This window comes from Globicephala melas, chromosome 5, assembly GCF_963455315.2.
Source record: "Globicephala melas chromosome 5, mGloMel1.2, whole genome shotgun sequence".
NCBI lineage: Eukaryota > Metazoa > Chordata > Mammalia > Artiodactyla > Delphinidae > Globicephala > Globicephala melas.
The window spans coordinates 70,245,492-70,265,206 of NC_083318.1; the positions used below are offsets into that span (position 1 = coordinate 70,245,492).

At 38.0% G+C, this 19,715-nt stretch overlaps 1 protein-coding gene across 1 annotated transcript in view; it reads left to right on the forward strand.

The window, feature by feature from the left end:
- ATP10D (ATPase phospholipid transporting 10D (putative)) overlaps positions 1–19,715 on the forward strand; it is a 90,853-nt gene that overhangs the window by 1,709 nt on the left and 69,429 nt on the right. The window contains 2 exon segments of the mRNA XM_060299300.2: positions 9,572–9,897; positions 12,121–12,315. Coding sequence (XP_060155283.1) covers positions 9,608–9,897; positions 12,121–12,315 — 485 coding nt within the window. The 5' untranslated portion in view covers positions 9,572–9,607.

Genomic DNA, 19,715 nt, shown 5'->3' on the forward strand with positions numbered 1-19,715 from the left:
TTGATTTTATTAAAATTGATAGCTTGTAGATTTCAGAACTTTATGTTTTTATCAACTTCTCCAAGTGAAAGAAATATTGGATCATGTAGCAGCAGGCAGACCTAATGCTAATGGCAGCATTAGACTGTTTCATAGCAATTAGTTACAACTTCTTCCTTCAAACACTTTAATTTTAAAACATTATAAATCAATACATTTTCAATGTAACGAAGAAAAGAAAGAAAAGTTAACAATCTCTTTCTATTTATTCCATTTTTATTGCCTCCTTGAGATAACCAGTTTTTACAGCCTCATGTGAATTATTCTGTACTTTTATTCGTGTCCTTGCAAATGTATATAAACATACACACATCCAGGCAGTTGGTGTTACCAAGTGAAGTAAGCCAAGGCCAGGCCAACTGGAGATTCGACAATGCAGTAAGAAATGGAACCTAGACCTATGAATCTGTGGTGAAGGAAGATAGTCCTTGGTTGCTAATCAGTAGACCCTTCTGTGCTAATGTGACCCTCTTACAGCCTAAGAATTTGAAAAGGCGCAGTGGGCTTGTGTTCCAGGATCTTGTGACCCGGTGGGCGCCTCATTTCCCACAGTGGACAAAACTACTAAATAGTCATAGCTTCCTGAGGAACTAGGCAGGTGATGGGAGCTACACCCACTCGTGTGTATCCCAGATCTTTGCAAATCCTGTTTACTGATTAGGTAGTAAACCAAAGTGAAATTGAAACTGTGTCCAAGTTCTCCTTCTCACCGTTCTTTGAACCCAGGTCGGCCATTTTGGTTTGTTCCTCATTTGTTTTTACAAATTTTGGATTGTTACATTTACATTTCTGTCATTTTCTTTTTTTTTTTTCTTTTTTGCTTCAATACATAATAGTCATCTGCCCAGGTCAATGGTTAGAGAAAGGTTATTTTTAATATATGCATAATATCCTATAATGTGGATATGTTATGATTTAGTCAGTTGTTCTCCAGTTGACTTTCATGATATTTCCAGGTTATTGTTACTGCCAAAAAACCCCAACTACAACATACACTCTTTTTTTTTTTTTTTTTTTGCGGTACGCGGGCCTCTCACCGTTGTGGCCTCTCCCGCTGCGGAGCACAGGCTCCAGACGCGCAGGCTCAGTGGCCATGGCTCACGGGCCCAGCCGCTCCGCGGCACGTGAGATCTTCCCAGACCGGGGCACGAACCCGTGTCCCCTGCATCGGCAGGTGGACTCTCAACCACTGCGCCACCAGGGAAGCCCAACAACATACATTCTTGTTCATATACTTATAGGTAAGACTCCCCAACGTGGAATTGCTTTGTCAATTGTTATATGTATTTAAAATTTTGAGAGATCCTGTCAATTTTGGGGTGTGGGGTGATAGGAGGAGGAAGATTGTAGCAATCTACACTCCCATTGCCAGGGGGTTTGAGTCTCCCTATCCTCACCAGCACTGGCTGTAATTAATCGTTTTAATATTTATCGATTGTATGGATGAAAGCAGTATCCATGATAGCTTCAGTTTGCAGCCCTCTGGTGACTACTAGGCTGTCTCTTCATATTTATTGGCCCTTTGGATTTCCGCTTCTGAGAATTGCTTATTCAAATTCCTTGCCCAGTTTTATTGGGTTTTTCATAAATTTGTGTAACTAATTTGGATACTAGGAATATTAAGAGTTTGCCAGTCATTATGAGCTGCACTTGTCTCTTGATTTTATTTTTGACTTTTACTATATATGATAGATGATAGATAAATGAATGGTTAAATTATTTGTCTTTACTAACCTCTCTTGCTTAGGAAAGGTTTTCCCAGCTAACAGTAATAAAATATTATTCTAAATCTTCTTCTGGTAAATTTACTGTAATTTTTAAAAACTTAAAAGCTTTAATCTATCTAGAGATTTGTTTTTAAGTTATTAAATTTAAAAAAGTCATTAAAATATTTTAATAAAAGCTCTACTTTTAATGTATAAAGTAGGAATTTAGCTTTCTTGTTTTCAAGATGGATGACCATTTATTCCTGAGTTATTAAACAAATTACCATTTACCCAGAGTTGAAATTCCACTTATGCCATATATTACCTTCCTATTCATACAAGGATCTACTTTTGGACCCTCTGCGTTAATTTTCTATAAATAATTAGAAATTTAGTGGCTTAAAACAACTCCAGCTTAGTGTATAGTGTATCATTCTGTAGGTCAGAAGTCCAGGTACAGTGAGATTAGGTTTTTTGCTCAGGTTCTCAAAGGCTGAGATTAAGATGTCATCCAGACTGAGTTCTCCTCTGAAAACTCTGGGGAAGAATCCGCTTCCAACTTTATCCAGGTAGCTGGCAGAATTCAATTCCTTGTGGTTGTAGGACCTAGGTCTCTTTTGTCCTGCTGGCTGTCAGTTGAGGATGCTGTCAACCCTTCCAGACCACCAGCAGCCGTTCTTTTGAGTTTTATTTCATTTGCTAAATTTTATTGAGCTTTCCCAACAATATTCATAAGTGGCAATTATAAAGAAGTTTATACTTATGTATTTTTAGTACAGATATTTATATGATGGTAATAAATGATTATTACAATAAAATGGTTTTTTTCTACCACATAGTTGCCTTGCTATGAAATAGTATTGCAAGTTGGGTGTACGTAGCTTTTGGTTTGTGTTAATCTCATATCCAATCCCTCTCTCCTAGTGTTAACACGTATTAAGAATCTTGATCTTTAGGATCTGTGGTCATATTAATTAACTTCTAAATTCCAGATAAAATGTTAATGTCACTTAAAGCAAGGTGTCCAGAATCAGGTGGCTTTGGACACTGCATTTCTGGATAATATTAGGCTTCAAGTAGCCATGCTGAGCCTAGGAACATGCAGTCCTTTTCATGTAGTTAATCTTTAATGGTATTTTTCCATCACTAACCAGCAGCAAGTTTGTTGTAATCCAAATTTTCACATAGTAGTAGTTTGCTGTCAAACTAAAAACGAAGTTAGGAATGGAGACTAATAAAACCTGTGTAAACTATAGTTTTTTTTTGTTTTTTTGAATGAAATAGTCTTCTCCCTCCCTTTAAGGACAGAAGCTCATTCAGGAGTAGTATATCCAGGTCTAAAACATTCTTTCTTGTTCCAAGTGATGATTGACCTTTAAGCACTTCTTGGTATATTTTAAAAATATATGTTTTGTGTTAATTCTCAAGGCAGGGTTCCAATCCGTGGCAGAGTATCAGGTCAAATAAAGCATGGAACCATCTGGTTTATTAGCAGAAAACCATGACAAGTCAGCTCTTCCCGGAGTGGGTTAAATCTTAGAATTACGAGCGATGTTCTTGAAAGATCCTAAAAATGCTTCACAATAAGTTGCTCATTGGAGCTTTTGTCCACAAGGTTGCTCTATTTACCCCTGGGAACAGTTGAGAGAGTATTGCTCTGCTCAGCTAGTTGCTCGCCTGGCAGGTTCTCCAGTTCAATGAAGAGCAAAGTTGCTAAAGCTGCGTGTGACCATGTGGTTGAGTGTGAGTTACATACCCTTGAAGAAATTAAACATAACTGAGTAACTGGGTATAGTCGTTACTATCAATACTATGCATACCAATTCTCAGTTAATACTTCTGAATAAATACTGTAGTTGGGAGAACATTTCTCAGATTATTACCACAGTTGTTAATGTTTACTTAGCACTTACTCAGGTTCACACCCTGCTCTAAGGGCTTTACATATATTAACTCACTTAATCCTCACAACAGTCCTTTGATCAAGGTTAGGTGGCAAGTGTAGGTCCCAGGAATTTATGTCCATGTCTGGCTCCTGAGTCTATGCTCTTAATCACTAATATACGCGTATTGGTCTTACAAATCTAGAAGGAAAGAATGATTTCCTGAAAAACTCTTTCAGGCCTGGAGGAGCAGATTCCTTCAATAAAGGTAGAATGATGCAGTCACAAGCTGAAATTGATGGCTTCTGTTGCCTCAAACTTTCGTCTTTTCCTTTTGCGGAAGGAAAGCCAGGCTGAGCCGTGAAAGAGGAAACGGTGTTTTTGTTTCCATTTCCCATACTATTACTTTTCTATAAAATTCAGTGATCGATGGTCATTTGTTGATCATTCTCACTTTGGCCAAGCATTTGACTCTGTGGCGTCTGGACAGGACTTAGCTGTGTCCCCTGACTTTGAAGAATGAAGCTACCTGCAGCCCACTGTAGCAGGAGCAGTGACTGAGCCGTGCTCAGGACTGTTATGGTAGCAGAGAAGGGAATGCCCTATTGTATCTCCTGTGTGGATCCTTCTCCATCTCCCCTACTCTAAGGTAAAGCTAAAACAGTCTAGAGGGTGAAGAGAGGCTGGTGTGGTGAGTGGGTATATGACTGATGAGCCTGCTAGGAAGAGAGGGCAGCATTTGCACAGCTGCAGGGTATAGGTTTTACTTTGCAACCTCCTTGATGAGTCACCCCGGTACTTATTAAATTCCACATTCCTGGGCCCCATTCTATAGCCTCTGAATCAGAATCTCCAGGGGAAGTGCCTAGGGGACTGTGATTAACAGCGCCCTCAGGGCACTCTTGTCAGTAGGTTGGGGGAGCTTGGAAAACACCGCACAAGGGGAATACAGTTTGTTCACAAACGTAGAATGAATTTTAGAGCAAACGGTTGAGGATGAGATCAGGTGGTCTGAAGGTCAGTTTATGTCTTGCTGTCTTCTGTGATTGTTTGGATTTCTATTTGTATCCTACTGAATGCCGCTTACTTCTCAAGTAGCAACAGATAAATAGAACATTTACTTAGACTTGGACAACTTTAATTTGCAAGCAGAGTGTTGAAAGTTCGGACTTCAGCTCAATTTACGGGGTTTCCAACCTTGACTTATTTATGCTGAGAAACAGGCAAGGAGAAGAGTGGGGAAAAGAATGAACATTGTTCATCTGCAGTGTGCCCCATGACTCTTAACAGCATCGCATTTTATTCACTAGCAAGTTGAGGCTAGGAGGTCAGTTACGAAGGCCACAGAGCTATTAAGTGATGCAACCGATATTCAAACCTGGGTCTACGGAGCAGGAGGAATTTGATTTGTCAAAAAGTGGTGATCAGACTGCTCATTCACTTAATTAAAATAGGTGAACCAGAAAATGCAGGGTTAGGGTCAGGGGCCGTGATGAAAAGCTTCACCATTTGTTACCATGTGAAAATATGTGCCCAATATTCTGTATTTTTTTCTTTTTAAGAGAAGCTAATTATCAGTAGGTTATATAAATTTGTCTCCATTTTAAAATGTTGGTCCTATATTCAAAAAATGTAAAACAATGTGTTTGGCAATGCCGTGATACAAAATACATCATTGGGTAGAATTTTGCTTAAGGGCTACTGGTATGTGACTTCTAGATTAAATAATCTCTAAAGTCGAAGCTTTAAAATGTCATGATTCTTTCTGATTCTTGATGAGGTATGATTTACTGTGATTCGCTTTCCTTTCATATCTTAAAGAATTTTTTCTGAATATTTATGTGAAATGTTAATAATGCAGCCTTCTCTAACTATCAGTATACTTTCAAGTTTGCTGGGGTAGATGGGGAAGGATGAAGAGGCTACTTCTGGCTTCTTGCTACTGGGAAAAGTGTTGCCCTCCCCTGAGCCTTCTAGTCCAACTGCTGTTTTTCAGTGCCTCTGTACTATCAGAGGGGCTAAAAATGGCTCTGTCCACTTCCATGTATGCTTTCAACCCATGTGGTTCCACATGCAATCAGTGTCTCTCCAAAGTATGTAGAGCAACACATTAGTGAACCTTGAAACCAATTCAGTGCAGCTTGACCAGTGTTAAAATGAGAGAGACTGGGCTTCCCTGGTAGTGCAGTGGTTGAGAGTCCGCCTGCTGATGCAGGGGACACGGGTTCGTGCCCCAGTCCGGGAAGATCCCACATGCCGCGGAGCGGCTGGGCCCTTGAGCCATGGCTGCTGGGCCTGCGTGTCCAGAGCCTGTGCTCCGCAACGGGAGAGGCCACAACAGTGAGAGGCCCGCGTACTGCAAAAAAAAAAAAAAAAGAGAGACTGAGAAAGAGAATAGAGTAGATTAGAAGATGCATGCATGGCAAGTAGGAAGGGCAAGAATTGTTCTGTACGACTTTGTTTTAGCTGTATGTGTGTGTCTGTGTTCCAGGTTGCATCATAAAATGTATTTCTTACTGGCCTGGCAGTTAACAAATTTTGTAAGCACTGAGCTAGAGTGACTAAATATTGATCCTTGGTCGTTCCTCCTCGATCTAAGATGGTATAAATTCTAAGCTGGAAATTTGAAAGAATTTTTACCACATGTTAATTACCTCCACACTTGGTCCTTTTTGTTCAATCCCTTGAAAACATTAACAACTTCTCTATCTCAGGGGTCCGCAGACCCCTCTCCATCCCCGGGCCAGAGGTGATACACCATGAATTACCTGAAGTTAACACCCCCTACATGCTGTATTTGTTTAATTATTTCTAAGTTTGAATTCTGAAGAAATTGTATTCCAAAATTAAAAAATCTAAGTAGAATCTAGATTGTTGTGTGAGACTGTGGACCCTAGAGGGATACACACTCCTCTGTCTTAATAAGAATTTAGTTGCAAATGAAAACTTCTCTTTTAAAGTTTCCAGAAATAATATAAAATTGTACTAATTTCAACCTTCTAAAAACTGTGAGGTTTGTCATAATGGTCACCTGATGGGTGGAAATGCATGAAAAGCCCCTAGTGCTTATGTGAAGTATTTTACATTATTTATTGATTCATTGATAAAGCACTATCTTACATCCTTATTCTGGGGAGATTTCTGAATATGTTATGAACTACTTTAATAACTCCAAGCTCTCATTACTAGTTATAGGTTAAGAAGCTATTTTTATATGCAGTTGACCCTTGAAAAATGCAGGTTTGAATTTCAGGGATCCACTTATACTTGGGTATTTTTCAGTAGTAAATATTACAATACTACCAAATCCTAGTTGGTTGAATCTGCGGGTGCCTAAGGAACTGTGGAAATGGATGGCCAAGTACACGTTATGGGTAGATTTTCTACTTTGAGGAAGGTGGGCACTCCTCACCCCTACATGGTTCAAGGGTCAACTATACCGAAGTGAAAACGAGGCTTTTCAAATTACTTCAGAGACAGATTTTTAAAACATTATATTGAAAAGATAGGATTATTCTGACCCGTTTACATTGATTTAGCTCTCTGGACAGATAATTGAGAGAGCAAACTCCAAAGGGCAGCAAACTGATGGGGGTAGAACTTTTTTTGTATTGTTTCCATTACTAGTATAAAACTGATAAAACCAACTTTATGGGTATTTTCTCTAACAGTAGACGCTATGTATTGTGGATCCAGGCACAAATACACACCTTTGGAGGCCAGTGTATTCTTCCCATTAAAAGTGACTTTCTGCCTGTTTGCTTTAGATCATATAAATTTTAAAGATCTGATGACTTCTTGTGAGATTGTGATTCAACTTATTTTCTGTAAATACAGTGATAAAGTGATGCTATATAACTGTAATCCCTGGAATTGCTTAAAGACCAGTATAGAGTAAACAAGTGTATTAGCTAGCATGGATTATTAAAAATAATAAAAATAGTGATTCACTAGAATATTAAAATAGTGATTCACTAGAATTACTAGAATAGGACCAAATCTTAAAAAATAGTGATTCACTAGAATTACTAGAATAGGACCAAATCTTTCAGTGCTGCTAGGTAATGATTTATGATTTCAGATCCATGAATGCTGGATACAGTTTTAACGTCCTTAGGGGGAAACTCTTAATTTCTGATTAGTATAACACTTTAGAGAAAATAATCAATAGACGTGTTATAAACTTAAAATGAAGCTTAGGAAGGAAGCAAGCTTAAATAATTTGCCCAGACTATTTCAGTGCCTTGAACACTATTTTGCACTTGGGATTGCATTTATATATTTGTGTACCTATGGCCTCACCTAGACCCTGAGATCCTAGAGATGAGAATCCAGGTCTTAATCATATCTGTGTCCCTAGCCAGTGGAGTTTCTAGCACATAACCTAGTTTTTCTGCAAATGCGGTCATGGACCGCCTGAGTCAGATTCATCTGGGGAGTTTTGTTACCAGTTCATATTATCAGGACGCACCCACAGATTTACTAAAAATCTCCAGAGGTGCACTGCAACCTAAAACGATCAACTAAACGCAATGACATTGATAAAGCAAGGATAGAAAGTAAGGCCTCCAGACCTTGCCTCCACACGCTTGCTGACATGCTCAATGCTCATAGCCTGCTGCATGAACTTCGGGCATCTGCTAAGTGCCAGCTACTCTGGATACAAAGTGAAATGAAGCACATTAACAGCTAAAAGCAGGCTGCTGAGTTGGAAATATTTGATTTGAGTCAGCCTTACCTACTTATTAATCACGTGAATTTCAGTACGTCACTAAACTTCTCTAAGCCTGTTTCCTCTTTCGTAAAATGGAAATAACGACTTTGTCATAAGGTTGATGTAAATACTAGATACGATAAGGCACGTAAAATGCTTTGCAAAGTGTTTGGAGTAGAGTGTGCTCTTAATAAATGTTAGCTTTTTTTTTTTCCTTTTTTAAATTAATGGGCATACGTTCTAGTCAGGGCTGAATTTCTCGGAAAATAAGCAGCACTTGAAAATGAGGAAAATAAGGAAGAGATTAGATAGGAGTTAGGTTTGTTTTCTATCACACCACCCCCAAAACATGGTGGTGTAACTTCTACTGACTCACAGTTTGGTGGGTTGGCAGTTGGGGTTGTGCTCAGTTGGGACAGCTCATCTCGGTGCTAGATTGTGTCCTCTGGGCACACTCACGTGTTGGCAGTCAGCGGGCAGTCAGTGGCCTCATTCATATGTTGACAGGAGCAATAGTTGCTAAGTGGGTCAGGAGTACTCATCATCTAGGAGACTGGCCTAGACTCAGGCATGTGGTAGTGGGAAAAATGGAGTCAAGGAAGTCCCGTGAGCAAGCACTTTTCAAGCCTCTGCTTGTATCAGGTTTACTAGAGTTTCATTAGCGAAAGCAAGGCACTTGGGCAAGCGTAGCTGCAATGGGTAGAGAAAGACTTCACTACTTGATGGGTGAAAGGATGTGCATACAGGGATGGAAAGCATTTGTGGCCATTTTTGTTATCTGCACAGAATGGTTTTTACTGACTGCTTACTCTGTATCGGGGTTTATGCTAGATGATTTACATGTTATTCCCTTAATCCTCACAACAATTTCTTGACATGTGTGGCAGTCCCATTTCATGGATGAGAAAACTGATGATAAGTTAAGAGACTTGTACGTAGTAAGCCCAAATTATTTGCCTCAAGTTGTGGAGTAAGTAGCCTTTTAGGGGCTGTCTCTTGTTGCTTAGGTGATCAGCCCATGAGGCAGAAGGTGTATGCTCTATTTCATAAAGATCTGGTTAAAACAGAGTTCCAGTGACTCGCTTTACTCTCACATTGATACCTTGAGCCATTGAGTCATTTGTTTATTTAATATAGAAAAAAATTTAATTTTACTATTATGACTATTCTTTAAGACTTTCTGGAAGCTTATGAGAAGTATTTTAGTGGGTTTTTCTTTGTTTTGCCAGATTACCTGCACAACCTGGATCTCACCGCATTTGGACATGACTGAGCCTCTTCAATGGGCCAGATACCACTGGCAGCGGCCGACTGGCAGTGAAAACAGGGACGATCATGAGAGGCCATACAGCTATTCCTCTTTACTTGCCTTCAGGGGCAAGTCCTCCCAGACCCCCAGACTGGCAGGAAAGCACCGGGTGGTTGTTCCCCACCTCCAGCCCTTCAAGGACGAGTACGAAAAGTTTTCTGGAACCTATGTGAATAACAGAATACGGACAACGAAGTACACGCTTTTGAATTTTGTGCCAAGAAATTTATTTGAACAATTTCACAGGTACTTTTATTTTTGGGGAAAATAATCTTAGAATGTTCTTGGTCATTCTAATTGATGTATAAGATTTTTCATTTTCCTAACATTGTTACCTAAGCCTAAGGCTTGTGACATTATCTTTGACAATTCTGGTAGTCTGTTGTGGAACGATGACCTCTTACATTCACATAACACTTTATAATTAATAAGATGCTTTCTCATGACAAGAGACGATATTGTTACCTTCATATTACAGATTAAGAAACTAAGTTTGGCACAGTGGTTTAGCCAGTGTGATGCCGAAAGCAGACGAGGGGCTATAGCCTTGAGTCTTCTCACTCTTGCTTTGGTGTTTTTTCCATTAAACCATGGTGTATTTTAATTCTAGCTTTTTCTTCTTGATAATAGGAGAAAATAGAGCTCTGAAGCAAATTCAGATGTAAGCTGTAAGGTTAGGTGAAACAAAGACGTAATTCAGAGTAATATGTATTTATGGAAGCTCTCCGATCAGGTTAGGTATTGAAGGGAATGCAAGGCTAAATGGTGCTTCTTTCCTTACAGTTTTATATTTAGCAAGGGAAACAAGATGCTTATACAATGAAAAGGCGTAGTGGATGGGATGAGTGTTATAAGGTGCTACCAACTAGGATGGAAACCTCAAAAAGAGAAATAATACTACTAGCCAGAGCAATAGAAGGGAAGTGGCACGTGAACTTAATGATGAAGGTTAAGATGTTCAAGGCAGAGGTGTCTGCAAAGCACATTTCAGATGGAGGAAGGAATATGAGTAAAAGCAGAATGGCTGTAGCATAGAAGATTTGCTGGAGGCCTGGGAAGTAGTCCTCTGCGACTAATGCAATTAGAGGCAAATCGAAGGCAGGAGAAAACATCTAGGAAAATGCTGCATATATCCCGGAGAGTTGTAGTGGAGACCTGAACTTAGAACAATGTGGGGATAAAAAGGAGGATAATCTATTACAGATACTATGGATTAGATGTAGGGAATTAAGTGAAAGGAGTCAAAAGATGATGTGAACAAGTTGAGATGTGATGACCAGGAGGTTTAACAGAAAAAGGAATGACAGGGGTAAAAAGATCAGCTAGAAGATTATTTTGTTTTTGTAGATGATGAGTTTGAGATGCTAATATCAGCGTAGAGAGTCTCAGCATTTATTATTCATTCCACGTACATTCATTCTCATTTTTCATTTTATATACATTCATGGAACAGTGGATATGGTTAAAGTACAGATGTGAATTTATTGAATTAATGGCTTTAACTGCTGTGGGTATTTCTGTCTATGGGAGCTTGCAATCTAGTGTCCTTGATGGAATTAGAACCTGGAATTTGAACAGAGTTCAGGGCCTAGCCCTATAGATTTGGATGTAGTTCACATGGAAATCATTGAAGCCACAGAAATAGCAAAAAGGGCTAAGAAAAAAATTTCAAGGTAAAAGGAATTAGAGGTGAGGAAGGAGGGGTATGTGTAGATTATTCTGAGAAGTTTGGTTATGGGGAAAGTATGTGACAAAAATTCAAGGAACCATGCAAGATTGAGATTTTGTTTCTTTTAAGGAAAGAGGCCGCCTGAATTTGCCTTAGGGTCCAGTGGGGAAATATTTGAATATGTAAAATAGAGGAATAGAGGAAGTTCCTTAAAAAATTGGTTCTGAGTAGCATAAAAGCAGAAATGGAAACATTGATCTTAGCGAAAAGCAAACCCTCGAGCTTTTCTAATTATTGGGCTGGCCAGAAAAGTTTGTTGGGGTTTTTCCATAAGATGTTATGGAACTTTTTGGCTGACCCAGTATTTTGAGCCTTGTTTGAATCTTATGTTTGGACAATCAAATTAACTTCTGAAAGTTAGAGAGTTGGTTTTTGTTGTTGTTTTGTTTTTACAACACATTAACTCTGAATTTCCTCTTAAGTTTTTTGAACTGAAAATAGTACTTCCTACTATGCTTTATATTTATGTGTTATACAACTCAAGACTGTCACATTGCAATATTTACTATAATATATGTAATAAATATCTCACATTTATTAAAGTATGCTCAAGCCAGATGTCTGGGGGGGGTAATAAATTGTTCATTCAGATTTGTTAGATTCTGCTAGTTCTCTCTGTTTTGTAGCATCCAAAATCAGCTGATAGAAACTTGTAGGAAACACCGTCAGGTCTTTTGCCTCTTTCGCTGCAGGCTTTTACATGATATGTTAATACCTCCTTGTGTGTGTTTGGGTTGCAGAGTCGCCAATTTATATTTCCTGTTTCTAGTTGTCCTGAACTGGGTGCCTTTGGTAGAAGCCTTTCAGAAGGAAATTACGATGCTGCCTCTGGTGGTTGTCCTTACAATTATTGCAATTAAAGATGGCTTGGAAGATTACCGAAAATACAAACTTGACAAACAGATCAACAACTTAGTAACTAAAGTTTACAGTAGGTAAGTGTAACAGGAGCTGTGCTGGGGAATACACAGGAATCATTTAGAAACATGCAGAATGTTACTTTTTCCCCCTTAGGTGTGACTAGGACACTTGGGGGGTGGGCGTGTTTTCAACTAATATTTATTCAAGTCCTACAGGGAATTAAATTCAGACATCATAGGAAAACAATGTGTAAGCCATTGTCACCCCAGGAGTTGATAAAGCAAGAGCTTCTATAATTTAGGCGTAAGTGGAATTGAAAGGATTAAACTTCAAACCATAAGAAGGAAAGCAAGCAGTTAGTTTTTAATCCTAGATGTTACAATTTGGGATTAAGAGAGGATGGGATATGAAAAACATGAATATGGAAAAACAACAGGGGATATGAAAAAAGAGAAGATGAGCTTCCTGTGGAGGAAAGGGATTGTGAGAAATGGAGAAGTGTGTTCTTTTTTGTGCACAAAGCCAGCAGCCTATAAAACCCTTCCTGCTGTGGCAACAACAGAGGGCACATTCTGAAATGTGCATTTCAGAAGCCCATTTGCTCTGTTGGAGACTTGTATTTCCAGTATTTATGAAATAGAAAGCCAAGAATAAAGTCCATTAAGGTGAGTTTTGAACTCTGCTGTTTATGAATGACTACATTTATGAATGCTAAAATGCTAGTGTCCGGAGACAGTTATTTATCACGCTGGGATGTATTCCTTCAAGTCATGTGCATATTGTGGTAGGGGTAAACCCATGGGGGACGGTTTACAAAATTGGGATTGTGCTACATATATTTTATTCTAATTCTTTTAGCCTAATATTACACCGTAAATATTTCCCATGTCTTTAACCTTCAAGAAAGTACTTTTAATAGCTGCATTGTCTATAATATGACTCTAAGGTAATTTAACATTTCCCATATTTATATAATTCTGAGAATGTATGTTTCAGTGAGTATTCTTATACAAAAGTGTTGAAGATCTATGATTATTTCAGCATTATAATTAGAAATGGAATTACTAGATCAAAGAGGAATATATTTTAAAATTTATTTTACTGAAGTATAGTTGATTTACAATGTTAATTTCTGCTGTGCAGCAAAGTGATTCAGTTATATGTATATACATTCTTTTTTATATTCTTTTCCATGATGATTTATTACAGGATACTGAATATAGTTCCCTGTGCTACACAGTAGGACCTTATTGTCTATCCATTCTATATATAATAGTTTGCATCTGCTTATCTCAAACTCCCAATCCATCCTCCCCCACTGCCCTCCCCCTTGGCAACCACAAGTTTGTTCTCTATGTCTGTGAGTCTGTTTGTTTGATAGATAAGTTCATTTGTGTCATATTTTAGATTCCACATATAAGTGATATCATATAGTATTTGTCTCTTTCTGACTTACTTCGCTTAGTATGATTTCTAGTTGCATCCATGTTGCTGTAAATGGCATTATTTCATTCTTTTTTTATGACTGAATAGTATTCCTGTCTGTGTGTGTGTGTGTGTGTGTGTACTTTACCTTCTTTATCCATTCATCTGTCGATGGACACTTAAGGTTGCTTCCATGTCTTGACTATTGTAAATAGTGCTGCTGTGAACATTGGGATGCATGTATCTTTTCAAATTATGTTTTTTTTTCTGGATATACACCCAGGAGTAGGATTGCTGGATCATATGGTAGCGCTATCTTTAGTTTTTTAAGGAACCTCCATACTGTTTTCCATAGTGGCTGCACCAATTTACATTCCCACCCACAGTGTAGGAGGGTTCCCTTTTCAAGAAGGAATATATTTAAGTCCTTATTTGGGTGTCTTTTGTGAAAATAAATTACAGCGTTTATAATGTTAATTCTCTGGAGTTCCCTTTCATGAGAAATGTATCTACTTCTTAAAAAGTCATCATTAGGAATAGATTTGTGAAATTCTGAATATGTTAACTGCTTTACAAGTAAGGGTTTGGTGTTACTTGTTTTCATTTCAGAGTTTGGAAAGCTTATGGAATATTCTGAGGTTAGTGAGTGTGGTAACTTGGCCTGAGGGGAGTAACCAAGTTAAGGGGCAGTAATCAGAAATAAAAAGTTAGAGAGGGAATTTGAAGCCTACTGTTGGAGACACTCCAATGACCAGGATACTGCTTAGACATTGAGTAAAAGAGTTCTCCAGAGAAACAGAATCAATAGGAATAAGATTTATTTTAAGGAATTGGCTCATGGGATTGTGGAGGCTAAGAGTCCCACTATCTTCCATCGGCAAGCTGGAGTCCCAGGAAGGCCAACAGTGTAGTTTGAAGGCCAGAGAGCGATGGTATAGATTCCAGTCTGAGACTGAAGCCCTGAGAATCAGGAGTGTCAAGGGCGGATCAGTGTCCCAGCTCAGTCAGGCAGGCAGAGAGTGAATTCAACCTTCCTTCACCTTTTTGTTCTATTCAGGCCCTCAACGGATTGGATGATGCCCACGCACACTGGGGAGGGCCATCTGCTTTACTCAGTTCACCAATTCAAATGCTAATCTCTTCCAGAAACACTCACAGACACACCTAGAAATAATGTTGAACCAAATACCTGGGCATCCTGTGGCCCAGTGAAATTGACTCATAAAATTAACCATCACAGATATTTTCCTTTAGTGGTAGAGAATGCATTTTTTGAGTTAAGAAGTAACATGGTAAAGGTTGTGCTTCAGGAGGCTTGGTCCTCTCAGGTCATGGGAATGGCTTCTGTATAGATCTGCCTCTACTAATCAGTCCAGGGTACTATTGGGAGTAGATGCTAAGTACAGGAGGGGATTCATAGAAGAGATACTATGAAGAAGAACCCAGTGGAATTTGGTGAACTTTTGTGATTTTTTTTTTTTTCTTTCTGCTTTGGAGGATAAAAGTACCACTGATAGAAACAGGGAGCATTAAATTCATCTCAGGTAGAGTGAACTGTAAATGATAGTAAGACAGGCATCTGAGTGGAAATGCCCAGTGGGCAAATAGGGCACAAAAAGCTACAGAGAAATTTCAAAGTCATCAGTCCCTTTACGAGTTAGGAGTTTGACATGAATCCTCAAGGGAGAAAATGTGAAGAGCTAAAAGACTGAGCTTTGAGCCCAAAGGTAGGCACCTGTTTCAGCCTTTGGAAAGACTTCAGAGGCTCCATTGGACAGATGCTGTCACTATTCTGAGATCTCAGAGCATTTGGCATATTTCTTGGGTTGATTTCAGTGCTCTGATATAGACTCAACTTTCATAAGACACTAATTCTAAATTTGTCAGACTAGAGATTCTGTTCTATTCTAGTTTCCAAGTCAGAATAAATGATATCTAAGTTTAGAAGTTTAGTTTTATAATAGACAAGTATATTCTGAACAAATTTAAGTTCACTTGACTGACCAAGGGTTCAGCCAGATGACATAATTTTGTTGTTGTTGTTTTGGGAGGACAGTAACTCAAAGCCTTGTCCTGATGGTGGACATTTGTTTTCAGTGTTACATGAGCCAATGGTTAGGGAAGACTCCTCTGAAGAAGTGATATTTAAGCCAAAACCTGTAGGATTCTGAATTTTGTTCATTATTAGAATTCTTTTTTTTTTTCTTTTTTGGCGGTACATGAGCCTCTCACTGTTGTGGCCTCTCCCGTTGCGGAGCACAGGCTCCCGACACGCAGGCTCAGCGGCCATGGCTCACGGGCCCAGCCGCTCCGTGGCATGTGGGATCCTCCCGGACCGGGGCACGAACCCGTGTCCCCTGCATCGGCAGGAGGACTCTCAACCACTGCGCCACCAGGGAAGCCCCATTATTAGAATTCTTCAGTGGCTTTCCCCAAATTGATTTTAAAGACCTATTACAGAAAACAAAGTAACTTTTTTCTCTTTTGTAAGATGATGTGAACTGTACTTAAATAAGGAAAAATTAGTTCTTTTTTTTTCTTATACTGATGTCTAATCTAAAGGGAACCAGAAAAATTGATGTATAGAAAAAATGAAAAAATAGTTCATGGTTTTTATTTTAAAGTCATAGAGCACTTTACTGAAACAGTGCTGTGAATCATTTGATGACATTTAAATGCTTATTATGTGCCAGGGATAGAGAGGTGAAATGTTCATATAGTCTCTGCCTTCAAAAAATAGCTGTAGGAAATAGGATTTTACAGTGATTATACGATGAACAAAATCCATATTTTGACCAATTTTAAGATTGCTCAGCTAATGCCAAATTTAGCAAATGGAAAGAATACTTACATGTATTTTTAAATACAAATTCTTGTACATAAATAATTGCTGATTTTTAGTGCTAGTTTAGAGTTGTTACTGTTTGTTTGCTTTTTTAGCTTATTCTAAAAAGTTCTAATCCTGATTCCTTCACTTAGTAGCTGTGTAGCCTTGGGCAAATTATGTAACTCCAGTTATATTATTATAAACTCCAGTTCCCTTCATTATGAATAAAATAGTATAAAACAGTAAGCATAGTACCTAACCCTTTCAAGTGCTAAGTAAAGGTTAGCTATTATGATTATTGTAAGTTAATAATGACTATAAGCTAGAGTTTGTCATATGATCAAGTCATTTAATTAATATTTGAGAACTTGTTCAAACATTGTATGATTTTATAAATACTAAAATTCCCTAATGGGAAACCTGGTATAATTTTTTTCTCACGGGTCCCTTTAGACATAGTTTGGATCTGTCTTAGTTGATCTGCATATAAACGTAAAGATGAGATGCAATATTCTTTTCAGTTGTTTAAGGTCTAGTCCAAGATATCACTTTATGATTGCATTTCATAATAGAATTGGGTAGCTCTTTATGTCTTTTTATTATATTCTATGTAATTTGCTTTTGTTTGGTATAGAAGAAATAATGCTTACATTCTAACCCCTCGTCCCTTGTTCTTGGAACAAATTATAAGGATATAAAGAAATAAACGTAGGCTCTAAGACCATGTCTTGTTGATTTAAGTTAATGTACTAACTTAAATTCTTATTAAATACAAAGAAATTACTTTAGAGGACAAATTATTTCTCAGTAAAATTAAGTTGAAAGTATGCAGCTGTTAAATCTTGCAAGCTTCCGGAAGAAGCATATTAACATTTCTATGCAGATAATTTGGTTCTTATTTGTAATAATATGTGGTCTTTCACGAGGTGCTTAATTTTCTTTGGGAAAGTATCATAGGGAAATAACAAACGCCAGAATAGAAATTAAACATTTAAACCCTATTACACCGCAATTACATTACAATGAACTATTATCCAAAACCTGACTTAAGGTTGAATTATTATCCAAAACCTGCCTTTAAAATGGCAGCCGTTTGTAAGGTTTTAAGGTTTGCTTCAAGGATAATAGAAGTGTGCTGAAAATAAAACTATTAATCATCCAGCAAATTTAAGTGCCTACTGTGTTGTAGGCACTGAGAGATTTGGAGGTTTAAACAAAAAACAGATAAAATGCCTGCCCTCCAGAAACATACTCTTTTCTGATCTTTAAAAATCACCATATTGTTGGTGTTAGGAGTTTAAAAATACTAGCTAATGTTAATATTTTAGAATTATCTCATAAATTCATAGAATTTCATGATTCTTGAAAGGAGACTAAATATCAGTGGCTTTCTAAGATATTAACCTTATCGATGTGTGACATTTTCCAAAGCAGTGGTTCTTGAAATTCACTTTCTAATACACAATTAAACCATGTTTTGTTTGGTGGTCATTGGTAAGTTACTATAGCTGGGAGTAAAGTCTAGTATTTGAGAGATGGACTCTGGAGCTACCTGCCTTGTTTCAAATCCCAGGAATACTAGGAACTGTGTGACCTGGAGCTAGTGACTTAACCTGTCAAAGTCAGTTTTTCTCATTTCTAAGAGGTGGGGGAGTGGGGCATAGTGCATTCATCGTACCACCCACATAACACTGTTATAAAAATTAAATGAATTGATGAATATAAAGCATCCAGTAAATCTTAGCTATCTTGTGTCCAATGATTATTCAGTATTTGCGTTTTATAAACTGTTTTTAGTGTTTTATTGGAAAAATACTAAAGAACATCAAAAAGAAAAACTCATTCATAATCCCACTCTTCCTCTCTTTCAATTTGTTAAAGTAGGAAGTGGAAGTCCACATTTTCTGTCTTTCCACCTCTCTCCTTCCAACCTCCACCCCAGTGGAATCACTATTGATAGTCCCGTGTATTCTTCCCAACTTTCCCCAGTGATTGTGTATTGACATAAAAGCTGTGTGACATTGAATTCTTAAAGAAGCAAAATGGGTCTAGAAGTTTGCCTGAAGAATGGATTATAAGTGCTATATCCTGACCAGTGAGAGTAATTGCAGAAGCACAAATAACCAAGTAGATACAAGAAATTCTAGTTGTACATTTAGGCTGTGGGAGAAGGAGAAAGTTCTTTTACTACTTTTAATTCTATATCCGAGAAGGAAATATAACCTCATGTTGAGTCTACCACAATTAAAAATTCTCAAAGCTAGTTAAAATTGGCAATGAGCATTTGTCACTTAGCTTGTAGTTTCAAACATCATGCTCTTCTCCCATGCCCTATGGCATTGTGCCTCCACTCTCACTCTGACTGATACACTGTCCCACCTTTCTTCACCTGACTCACTCTAGATCATCCTGCAAGGCTCACCTCCTCCAGAGTTAAATGTCCCAACTGTTTGCTCCCATAATAACCTGTGCATACCTCTTATAAAATTGCTGTTTGTGTCACTTTTTCAAATTTTGACCATAACTTCCATAGGGAGATCACCATATCTTAATCACTTTTGTATTCTTAGCACCTGACGTGGTAACTCACATAAATTAAGATCAGTATGTGTTTAATTGACCTGAACTAGCTACCTATTGGGAAAATTAGCTACTTTAAAAATATCCTAGTATGGACTCCAAATGGGGAAAAGTTAATTTAATTGTAAAATTGACCTCATTTGAATTTTGTTCCAATGTAGAGTAAATAAACTTGTCCCTTAGAGGAATTCTATTTCTTCTGTTTGAAAGAAAAATAAAATCCTTAACCCTAACATCAAATCTGTCTTCTCTCCCTACTTTTACAAATTCTCAGCAAATTTTCTTATAGCTTTCTTCATAGAAAACGTAGAGGTCATTAAGCATGAATTAGGTACTTCAGTTCTTTCTTACATCATCTACATCTTCACCTACTTTCTTCTGACTTTACATGAAAAGGTGACTCCCTGCTTGTAATAGTAATTCTTTCATCTGCATTCTTAATTCCATTCCTTGTTGCTTCTCCATAGCCTCAAACAGCACCCTCCAACGCTGTCCTCTCTTCTACCTTGCCTTCTCCATGGGCTTCTTCCCTGCATGCTACGTGCATGCCCAGTTCTTTCATCCTTACTGTCCTTTGCCTTACCTTCCCTTGCAGTGGCTGCTTTCACCCTTTATTCCTTTCAGGGCTAAACTTCATGAAAT